The sequence below is a fragment of the Pelobates fuscus genome, chromosome 2 (assembly GCF_036172605.1).
Source record: "Pelobates fuscus isolate aPelFus1 chromosome 2, aPelFus1.pri, whole genome shotgun sequence".
NCBI classification, from domain to species: domain Eukaryota; kingdom Metazoa; phylum Chordata; class Amphibia; order Anura; family Pelobatidae; genus Pelobates; species Pelobates fuscus.
In genome coordinates, this window is record NC_086318.1 from 135,527,514 (window position 1) to 135,540,026 (window position 12,513).

Sequence of the window (12,513 nt, forward strand, 5' to 3'; positions counted from 1 at the left end):
CTCTCACTGGAGAGAACAGCCTCTCTCCTACCTGCTTCCTGGGAGGAAGCCAGCAATCCCCCTGTACCTGCCTAGCAGGGAGTGGTTTATTCCCACTGCTACAGCTGATTATCTGCAGCTGAGCAGTGGGTTGGAGACAGTTCCAAAAAACTCTGACCTGGACCTTATTTCTCCCAGTTGTGTCTAAACTGAGGAGTGGATCATTGGCCCACCTTTCTCTGCAAATGCTCCACCCCAGGTGCCCATAACTAAACATAGCTTTGTGTTGTGCAACACACAAACTACACGTACTTCCCCTTGGCTTAAAAGGCATCTCTGCCTTCACTTGATCACAATATTATATGAAGCATTAGCTAGTATGATCAGAGAATACGAATAAAAAAAATGTACGTGCTCATACCACACAGCCAGACATCTTTTTGTTTTCATGCAGACAAATGTATTCCTAATAAATCAATTTGTTGCCAACCCTTTAACCAAAGGCTACAATTAAATTGAAATAACTTGAACGCATGACGTTGGAAAATAACCTTACTGGATATATGTGCGTGTTTGTATAGCCAAATTAGATCTATCACCACAATCTAAATATCAATGTCACCCAGCAAGCACAATCCTCACCCTGTCATAGAGCCTTCTTCAGTGCTCGGTTCATAGCACAACTTAAAATGCTCAAACTGGGTAACTCGTTGAGGCTCTCACTCCTGTGGAACGCCCTTCCTCAATTTATCAGATTTATCTCTCATATTTAGTTGTCCTGGAAATCCCAAAAACATGTATTTTGGGAATTATAACAAAATATTGCCTCTTGATAAAATAATCTGCCCATAACATCACACACCGGCATTGTATGCCTTCCAGATTGCCTACAAATTTTACTCAATCCCACCTTGTGTACATGTACATGGCATAAGACATAACATGAATATTTTATATTCTTAGTACCCATTCTATGCTTTATCCAATGCATTTTTACTTTTTTGTGTAATTATATCCCACCCACTCGAGACTGTAAGCTTATTTAGCATCACCCATATTTTGAGTTATTCATGAGTGACTTGATAGGACTTCAAAAGAAATTTAGAATTTAGGGTCAATATGGGCAAATTTTGAAAAAGAAAATCTTCAAATTAACTACATTTTCAGTTTCACTATTTTGTATTCAAATTTGAAATTCAAACAGAATAATGAATAACTCTGATAGCTATTTTTATGCTTTGTTTCTCTATTGTACAGCAATGTAGAATATGCTATCACTTTATACATGCTAGTGCTCATTTTTCTGCCCATCCATAGGCAGAAGATGGGCAAAAAAGTGACCATGTATCCATATATCCAATGCTATATCTATCCTCATAAATATAATTATGCTTCAGCTATGAAGATGAAGACAATGAAAGCGTAAACAGTCTTACCCTTTTCAAAAAGCATCTCCCAAGAGAATCTGTATTTTCAGTACACTTTTCCAACTCTTTTAGAAATATTCTACAAGAAATTAAATAACAGAAATTGAATTATATGTACTTAACTTAGCTGCAGACACTATGATTCATTTTGTGGTAATAATGGTTAAGGTACACAGAGACAATCCAACAATAATTAGAAAATTTACCAACCCTACTACAAAGTCATTGACCATTTGTGTATTAACAGATCTGTCAAATTAGTACTTGTGCTAATGACATGAATAAGTCATGGAATGCTGGAAACATAAGGTTATTAACCTCCCTGGCGGTATGATTATGTCAGGAATTTTGTACCAAAAGCGGTACCATTTTTTTGCATTTGAATTACCCGCCCAGTTCCGCCCCCATGTCAGGCATGTCAATCAAATTTTAATTAATCAAATCACATAATTACGTTAAAAGATTATTTAAATATACATGTAGAATTTTAATATATATGCATTTATAGGTATTTAAATTCTACGTGTATACTAATGTAATCTTTTATGTAATTATATGTATTTATCTATATATATATATTTGCGGTTATTTGTATTTTATATATATATAGATATATATAGAATGTCATTCTAAGTGTATTTTGTTACCGATATATATATATTAATAACAAAATACAGTTAGAATGAAATTACATATGCATATATAATTTATATTAAATTTTGTTTCAATATTTTATTTATTTATTTTATTATTTTATTTATTTATTATTTTAATTATACGTATTTATATATAATATATATATGTACATCTATTATATATACATATTATATATATGTAACGTCATTCTAAGTGTATTTTAATATTAATATATATACTTATATTAATATTAAAATACACTTTGTATGACGTTACATATATATAATATGTATATATATATATATATATATATATAATATATATACATATTATATATATATATAAAAATATATTTAATTTATTTTTACACCTGTCTTTTATTTATTTTTTTATACTTCCCACCAGCAGGGGGACTGTCTGATATTTCAAACAGTCCCCCTGCTGGCAGATCCACAGCCAGCTATAGAGGGCCATGTGATCGCTCTTTGAGAGCGATCACATGGCCCCCGGGGGCCTGATTTGCCGTGGGAGGGCTGCCTGGGCTGTGAGGCAGTCCTCCCGAAGCGGATCGCGGCGGAGGTAAGTACATCTTACCTCCGGGGGCTCTGTTATCTACCCCGAGCGTGACTCGGGGTTACCGCTTCTGGCAGCGAAAATTAACCCCGAGTCACGCTCGGGAATACCGCCAGGGAGGTTAAGACACGGAGGCTCCTATTATGCTGCACTCTTTCTTTATTTCCCTCAGCAGCAAAGAAAAAACTTTATAAACATAACCAATAATAACATTAACAGTCTCAGGTGTATTCTTCCTAGTAACAGGAACAGCCAATCAGGTTCCACTTCTCCAGCATAATAGGCTCCGTCAGCCAATCCTGTTCCTCTTTCTTTGCTGCTCCCTCAGTTAAGTATATCTGATCCCTCAGGCTCCTTAACTGTGGGGTTATTATTATTATTATTACTATTAGTATTATAATAATTTTTACTCTTTGATAACTTTAATTCATTGATTGATTCATTTATTACTGTAATTGCTGATTCATTTGCTATGTTACGTGTTTTCATGGTTTTCACCCTTTTTCTGCTATATGATTTCTTTGCCTTTAAATTTCCCCTGTCCAGCCTGTCCCCCAGAGCCTAATTTGCGAGCGAGCTCGGGGACGTCGGCTGGAGCCGCACCCGACGCTTTGCGCCCTTTTTCCTTACTTGCGCCGTGAACGGCCGCCACCCACAGAGCTCACAGAGCTCAGATGCCGGTTCCCTGCTCGCGGCGCTTGAATGTGTACACGTTCTAGTGATTACACATTCGCAGCGAGCACAGCTTGCCGGCTAATCGTCTGTACTTTCCTCACTGATGCTCGCGGCGGCCATTTTCCTTGCCTTCCCGCGCTCGAACGCAGCTCCACCCCCAACGTCCGGACCTCGGAGTTGGGTTAAAGCTGTAGTGGCGGTCGGACGGCTCTTTGCTCCATCCTTTGCTTTTCTGCTTCCTATCTCAGTTTACTGCTGTTTTTCTGGCAAAAGTTTTCTGTGAGTAATTTATTTACTTGTTCTTAAAGCTATATTGCCCTTTTCTCCTCTGGGTTAATCAACCCATTTAGTTCAGCTCAATAAAAATGTTTATTACTGCCAGTGTCATACACAGCATGCCTGGTGATAAAGATATACCCACCCCTTCTGGGTCTCTTGTCACCAAACCAGGGAGTGTTAAAACACCCACAGGGGTATCTGAAATTGGAGCGGCTAGCCCTGCTGATTTTGCTCCCACTGCTGATATGCAGTCTCTGATTGACGACACTATGTCTCATGTTATGACTAAAGCCCTCACATCGGCCATGGGACTGATGTCTGAATCTTTCTCGCAGACTCTTACACATGTTCTGCTTGAGGCACAGAAATCGGCTCAGTCGACCGTTACCCAGGCTTTGCCTGTAGTAACCCCTTCACAACCTCACACTGGCCGCAAGGCCATTGCAAAAACCAAACACTCTTCAATCTCACAGATGGACAGCTACAAACCTGTCACAAATGGCGCGTCTAATATACCACCGCGCAAAAGAGCCACTAGCCATAGTGGTTGGATACAAAGGGTGATTTGCCTGATCGGCAATGCCAACTGTGCGATGGCCACAGAGCGTCGCAAGGCGATCTTATTAAAGATAGAGCCCAAATTGGTGAACATGGCTATAACCGAGCCGGGCACCCAGGCCCGTGGTCTCCTGTTCGGGGACAATTTTGTCAAGGAGCTTGGCTCCTTTGTACATACTTTTACTGCCCTAGACAAGGCGCAATCAAACATGCGCAGAGTTTTCCACCCTAAGGTTTTTGGTGGGGCCGGAAGAGCCAGGAGCCATCTGTCCGGCCGTGTTAACAGGGGTTAATTCCGACAGAACCGAGGCTCCTACACTGGACAAACCTCCTTCACGGAGCACCGCAACACCCCTGCCTTCTTCCCACAACGTGGGCGGCCATTGGTTGCTCGTGGATCACGTGGCACCCGACCAGGCAGACAACCTTATGGTGAGTCCTCTCATACTTCCTTCTTCCCTATGGGCAGTGGGGGGCAGACTCCGACATTTTTTCCATGCATGGTCACACATCTCATCAGATGCCTGGGTATTGAACACGGTAAGAGGGTATACCTTAGAGTTCCTGTCCCTCCCAGTACAAATCTCCCCGCCACGGGGAATGCTGTTTTCCCAACAAGACGCCTCCCTTGTATCCAAGGAGGTCTTGGAATTGGCACACAAACGAGCCATCTTAGAGATCCCTATGACTACCCCAGGCTATGTGAGCAACCTATTCTTAGTTGCCAAGAAAGGCGGCGGCGTCCGCCCAGTGATCAACTTGAAACAACTCAACAGTTTTGTTGCCTACAACCACTGCCTCCGAGATCTCCTCCAACCGTCAGACTGGATGGTCAAGTTAGACCTACAGGACGCCTACCTCACAATACCAATCGCACGTCAGCACCAAGATTTCCTACAATTCATATGGCAAGGAAGGAAATGGAGATTCGCCTGTCTCCCATTCGGACTATCCTCAGCCCCATGGTGTTTCACCAAGCTCATGAAGCCCGTGGTGGCTCTACTTCGAAGTCGAGAGGTTCGTCTCATAATCTACTTAGACGACATCCTCATCATGGGTCAGTCCAACCACATTATCAAGACCCATCTGATGTGGACTCAGAATCTTTTGCAGAATTTGGGCTTCCTTATCAATGGAAAAAAATCCATCCTAACCCCTACACGACACATAGAGTTTTTGGGCCTCGTAGTGGACTCTACTCTACAGACACTACACTTACCGGCTGCGAAATTGACTACCATAAAGAAGGAGATCAGACGCACTCTGATGATCCCCCTGATCTCCCTAAAACAATTGGCGAGAGTGATTGGCCTCTTGGCGGCCTCCATTCAGGCCATCTTCCCGGGCCCTCTACACTATCGAGCGGTACAGCGCCTGCAAGCCTCCCATTTGAGAGACAGGTCTTCATACACGGACATGATCTCTCTGGACACAGAGGCAAAAACAGAACTCAGATGGTGGCTCTCCCATATGGAAGCCTGGAATGGCCGAGCCATTTTCGGCACCGCACCAGACATAATAATAGAATCCGATGTGAGCTTGCACGGTCCGAAGTGGAATCAACGCTTCACATCAATTGCCTAGAACTCCTAGCCGGTTCTTTTGCAATCCGCAGTTTCTCAACGACTCAAGCCCGATGTGCCATCCTTTTGAAAATGGACAATATATCGGCAGTCCGTTATATAAATCACTTGGGCGGCACAAAATCCAAGGTTCTGGCGAATTTGGCACGAGACTTTTGGCAGTTTTGCCTGGCACAGGGCATTTCGGTCACAGCGGAGTACATCCCGGGCCTCTGCAATACAACGGCGGATTGGTACTCAAGGCACCTCAGGGATTCCAACGACTGGCACTTGGATCCCAGGGTCTTTCAAGACATCCAATCCCTATGGGGCCCTCTGGACAAGGACTTGTTCGCCTCCCGTTTGAACAAATAACTCCCCAGATTTTTCAGTTGGAAACCGGACCCAGAAGCACTGGCAACAGATGCCTTTACCCAAGACTGGTCCTACAAAAGGAACTACGCGTTTCCTCCTTTTGCATTGATTCCCCGCTGCCTACTACATCTACGGCAACACACGGGAACGACAGTGCTCGTGGCACCATTATGGCCATCTCAACCATGGTTTCCTTCCCTGTTGGAGATGGCGATAGACATATCCCGCACTCTCCCACGCCTCGACTATCTTCTTCGAGACCCGGACGGGTCCCCTCACCCCCTGATTTAACAAGAGTTACTACATCTCACGGCATGGCTGGTTTCCGGGAGCCCTACTCATTCAAAGGAATTTCGGAATCAACTCTCCAACTTCTCGAGAGCGCATGGGCAGCCGGCACGAGACAAGCTTATAAATCTGCTTGGAGCAAATGGCACGATTGGAGCATGGAACGGAACTTGGATCCCATATCGGCTCCTCTGACTTCGATCCTGCAGTTCTTAACCTCATTATTTGAAAGCGGCAAAGCATACCGCACGGTGAACCTCTACAGATCGGCCATTTCTGCCGCACACCAAGACATCAATGGCACACCGATAGGACGCCACCCACTGGTATGCCGACTCATACGCGGCATCAGATTCGCACGACCCCCGCTGCCACGCTATTCAGTGCTATGGGACGTCTCCATTATCCTCCTTTTCCTCAAATCTTGGCCGGATAACGCAACTCTATCTCTGAAACAACTGTCGGCAAAACTGGTCATGCTCCTATGTCTCATATCCTGCAAAAGGGTCTCGGACAGTAGGGCTTTAGACATCACCGCACATTCCTACACTCCAGAAGGGGTCACTTTCGATATATCACGGAGAACAAAAAGCTCAACAAAGAGAGTGACATACCCAGCCTTTCCTGACAAACCTCTCTTATGCCCGGTTAAATGCCTACAAACCTACGAAATGCGCACCATGACGTTGCGGAACCCAACTAAACATGAACTCTTCATCTCTTTCCAAAGACCACACCTACCGGTGTCTACCCCGACCCTGGCTCGCTGGGTCAAATGGATCATGGCTACGGCAGGAATAGACACCTCCATATTTTCACCTCACTCCATACGAGGAGCAATGGCTTCCAAGGCCTCTTCGATGGGTTGTCGCCTGGAAGACATTTTGAAAGCAGCCGACTGGTCCTCAGAATCTACCTTCCGTGATTGTTACTTCAAACCAATACACCACTTCGCAGGAACGGTAGTTTCTCAGCTTTAAACCAGCATAATAGGAGCCTCCGTGTCTTAATAAAATTCAAGGATTTTACTATTACCATGACGTAAAGTCATGTTTTTATTAATGACGCGGAGGCGAGTATTATCCCTCCCTCCCACCCGGCGACGGTGGAAAGGTAGACGGAAGTTGGGTAAGTTGACCTACGGTAAGTCATTTTAACAGACTATTAAATTACAGTTATACTTGGAACCAGGTAAGTCTTAGCTATGATAGTCATTTGCCTATACGGTCACCAAAAATGTATAGGTTAAACAACAATATTCCCTTTGACAAACACTGACCAAACACTATCTCGAATACCTATGAATATGCGTACACCCAGTTTTATGCTAAGGTATTACCATATTTTTCCTCTCTTACAGCCTAATCTACCCCACATCGAAAGGGAAAACCCCTTCCTGTACAGTTCAATGTTTGGTTGGATAATTTTACTTCTTCGGGACTGCAAATAAAGAGGAACAGGATTGGCTGACAGAGCCTATTATGCTGGAGAAGTGGAACCTGATTGGCTGTTCCTGTTACTAGGAAGAATACACCTGAGACTGTTAATGTTATTATTGGTTATGTTTATAAAGTTTTTTCTTTGCTGCTGAGGGAAATAAAGAAAGAGTGCAGCATAATACTCGCCTCCGTGTAATTAATAAAATCATGACTTTACGTCATGGTCAGGGCCGGATTAACATAGGGGCTGATGGAGCTGCAGCTCCAGGCCCAGGCCCATGGAATAGGCCCATTTAAAAAAAAAAAAAAAAAAATTTTTTTTTTTTTTTTTTACACACACTACTCTTAGGTTTGCCACCTCCACCTGACTGGTATTTTACTGGTTTGCCACCTGACTGGTATTTGAGGCTGCCTGGCCGTGCCAGTATTGCAGTAATACCTGCAATACAAATGCAGGTATTTTTCTCAGAATAAATGGAGATTACTCTGCAATACCAGCACCGGCCAGTAGGGGTCACTGTGTGTGGAGAGAGGCAGGAATAGGAAGTTACAGCATATCCCTGCCTCTCTCTACTACTTACTGATCTGTGAGGGAGCAGCAACACAGCAGAGTCCAGACAGCAGCTCTACAGCTCAGGTAAGTGAGGGATGGGGGGAAAGGCAGCAGGAACACATGGGGACACTGAGACACTATGGGACACTAAGACACTAGGGGACATATATGGACACTGAGACACTAAGGGACACAGACACTAGGGGAAATATGGGGACACAGACACTAGGGGACACTGACACTAGGGGACAAATGGGGACACAGACACTAGGGGACACTGACACTAGGACACATGGGGACACAGACACTGGGAGACCTGGAAACACTGAGACACTTGGGGACACTGGAAAACATGGGGACTCTGAGACACTAGGGGACACATGGGGATGCATAGGGACATTGGGAGACACTGACACATTGGGACACGGAGACACTATGTCCCCATTTCTCCCAGTGTCCCCATGTCTCCCATCCAGTGTCCCATGTCTCTCAGTGTGCCTAGTGTCCCCATGTGTCCCAGTGTCCCTTTATGTCTCAGTGTCCCCATGTCTATGTCCACAACTGTCCCCATGTCTCCCAGTGTCCCCAAGTGTCTGTCTCCCAGCCAGTGTCCCCCTAGTCTCCCAGTGTCCCATAGTCTCCCAGTGTCCCTATGTCACTTTGTCCCTAGTGTCTTAGTGTCCCTAAATGTTTCAGTGTCCCCATGTCTCCCAGTGTCTGTGTTCCTAGTGTCTCAATGTGCCCAGTGTCCCCATGTCTCCCAGTGTCCCCTAGTCTCCCAGTGTCTGTGTTCCCATGTCTCTGTGTCCCTAGTATCTTAGTGTACCCAATTGTTTCAGTGTCCCCATGTCTCCCAGTGTCTGTGTCCCTAGTGTCTCAGTGTCCCCATTTCTCCCAGTTTCCCTAAATGTTTCAGTGTCCCCATGTCTCTGTGTCCCCGGGTCTCTCAGTGTCCCCATGTCTCTCAGTGTCCCCAGTATCCTAGTGACATGGGGACACACTGAGACATTGGGACACTGGGAGAAATGGGGACACTGAGACACTAGGGGACTGGGCGACATGGGGACACTGACACTGTTATACATAGGGACACTGAGACACTGGGTGACTTGCGAGACTGAGACACTGGGAGCAATCCATCTATACAGCAGAATCAAACTGTGAGTAGTTTGTTGGTGATTTTACAGAATTTTCTCTGATGTCACTCCTTGTGATTAAACAAATGATTAAGACTGGTATTTTTTTCCAAGAAAGGTGGCAACCCTAACTACTCTTCACATACTCTTGCTTAAAGGAGCACTATAGGGTCAGGAACACAATCATGTATTTCTGACCCTATTATGTTAAAACCACCACGTTGGTCCCTTCTTGCCTCCCTAAGTATAGTAAAATATAACTTGTATTTAAGTCTGCAGCTGCTGGCTCTGCCTCTGAACTGACTGTCTGCTGACATCATCAGAAGTGGTGGTCTGAGCAAATTACAATACTTCCCGATAGGATTGGCTGAGACTGTCAACTAGGCAGATCAGGGGCAGAGCCAGCACAATTCCAATCAGCATCTCCTCATAAAGATAAATTGAATCAATGCATCTGTATGAGGAAAGTTCAGTGTCTGTATGCAGAGGGTGGAGACACTGAATGGCAGTGCTGCACACTAGGCAGTACTGCCCCAGGAAGCACCTTTAGCAGCCATCTAAGGAGTGGCCAGTGGAGTTATTTTCTCTGAAAATACAGTGTTTACTGCAAAAGGCCTGAATGGAATGATTCTATTTACCAGAACAAATACAATAAGCTGTACTTGTTATGGTGACTATAGTGTTCCTTTAAGTTTGAAAGCTTAAGAGGGATGTATGGGAACAAAACTGACAATACTGGCTGACAATAAAATTGGTTTAGGTACTGCAGACGTTAGTCTCTCTAACACTGTGGCATGTCCCCTTTCTTCTACACTCACTACATACACCTTTTCTCTGTCTCAGACTATATACCAGGGACTTCTGCCTGCTAATAACACAATAATGAGAAAAGTGGACATTTGAGTGCTAGGGGACAGTCCTTAGAAAGCATGGAGTGAGCGCAACATTAGACGCATTTATGTCAAGCTTAGGGTGCTGCCTGTATAGTATGCCCTTAGTTGGACAGCCTGCAGGATTGGCGGGCAGCCTGACATGCATTCATGCCAGGCTGTCCTTCAAATTCTTTGGACAGACATGCCCCCTTTTTGGGCATGTTCTCCCCTTTTGGCAGGTCTGGTCACGTGATTCGCACCAGTGGCCCACCTTTTACCCCGACCATTGACTGCTTCACTGGACACTGCTGTTAGGGGTTATGGATTTACTTGAAAGATGAAAGCAAAAAGAGAGAGATTAGAATAGAGTATGTGTTTTCTTATAGCCGCATCCTATGAGTTTCCCTCCAGCGCCATCTCTATCAGATACATGACGCTTGGGAGGAATGACTGTTTTAGTGTTTTTGGTCAATATGATTCCGTAATTAGGCCCATCATAATTGTCAGCACCAGGCCCAGTGTGCTCTTAATCCGGCCCTGGTCATGGTAATAGTAAAATCCTTGAATTTTAAGGCAACATTAACATAAATCTGGTACTTGTGGTTGAAGGGGTTCTTCAGATGATTACCACTATGTATTACACAACTAGAAAATACCTGGAAGTATAATAGATATAAGTAGTAACACGATTATATTGTCGCTTCTATACTTGACATTTTGAAGTTAACATTTTTTACACTGAATTGCTCAAGGCTTATCATTCCAAAGAGTTTAGACTGATTTTACAATAGAAGGTTAGGCCCTGTAGAGTTTACAGGTCTACAGAAACAGTATGGTTTATCTTGTTTTAACACTCTCGAAAATAGATAAATGTACAAAATGGGGATCACTTAAAGGAATAATTCAGGCACCACACCAATTTAATTTACATTAAGTTGTTATGGTGCCAGGAAGTCTCTGGTGTTTCTTTACCTGTAACTGTTGGCTCTCCAGTGCTGTTCCTCGCTGTGCACATCAACATCTAGGTTCTGAAATTCAGCTAGAGGAACTAGCTGGAGAGTCGCCAAACAGGGGTACCACTGGCTTAGAGCAGTCAGCTCACATTCTAACCCAATCAATATCTCTCCATTCATAAAAAAGGTATATATGTGCTTAGAGCAGTCAGCTGATGCTCTAAGACAGTGATGGCGAACCTTTTTGAGCCCGAGTGCCCAAACCGCAATACATGCCAACTTTTTTTCCCTCAAAGTGCCAACATGGCAATTAAACCTGAAAACTGAGGTTTACGTTTAGAAAAAACTACTCGTACAGTTAACAACTTTTGTTTTAAAAAGAAGAACACAACAGAGAGTTAAATTATAAAAAATTTAAATAATGATATAAATTAAGCTTATATTAGTATCTCCAACAAATGCAATACATACACACAGACTGCTGAACACATTCACACACCAACTGCTTAATACATACACACACCGAGACACAGACAGACTGCTAAATACACACACAGTCCGCTAAATACACGCACACTGCTGAGTACGCCGTCTGCTGAATACACGCACGCAGTCTGCTGAATACACACACACACACACTGCTGAATACATAAAGACTGCTGAACACACACACATATACTGCATTGAGGGGTGCAGTGTATGTGTCTGTGTGTAATGTTGTGTGTGGGGGGTTGGGGTGCTGTGTGTGGGGGGGTTGGGGTGCTGTGTGTGGGGGGGTTGGGGTGCTGTGTGTGGGGGGGTTGGGGTGCTGTGTGTGGGGGGGTTGGGGTGCTGTGTGTGGGGGGGTAGGGTGCTGTGTGTGGGGGGGTAGGGTGCTGTGTGTGGGGGGGTAGGGTGCTGTGTGTGGGGGGGTAGGGTGCTGTGTGTGGGGGGGTAGGGTGCTGTGTGTGGGGGGGTAGGGTGCTGTGTGTGGGGGGGTAGGGTGCTGTGTGTGGGGGGGGTAGGGTGCTGTGTGTGGGGGGGTAGGGTGCTGTGTGTGGGGGGGTAGGGTGCTGTGTGTGGGGGGTAGGGTGCTGTGTGTGGGGGGTAGGGTGCTGTGTGTGGGGGTAGGGTGCTGTGTGTGGGGGGGGTAGGGTGCTGTGTGTGGGGGGGGTAGGGTGCTGTGTGTGGGGGGGGGTAGGGTGCTGTGTGTGGGGGGGTAGGGTGCT

General features: G+C 44.9%; 1 protein-coding gene across 1 annotated transcript in view; it reads right to left on the minus strand.

Moving 5' to 3' along the window:
* Positions 1-12,513, minus strand: part of MCF2L2 (MCF.2 cell line derived transforming sequence-like 2) — a 446,256-nt gene that overhangs the window by 137,897 nt on the left and 295,846 nt on the right. The window contains exon 18 of the mRNA XM_063442725.1: positions 1,416-1,485. Coding sequence (XP_063298795.1) covers positions 1,416-1,485 — 70 coding nt within the window. The remainder of the gene's footprint in view (positions 1-1,415; positions 1,486-12,513) is intronic.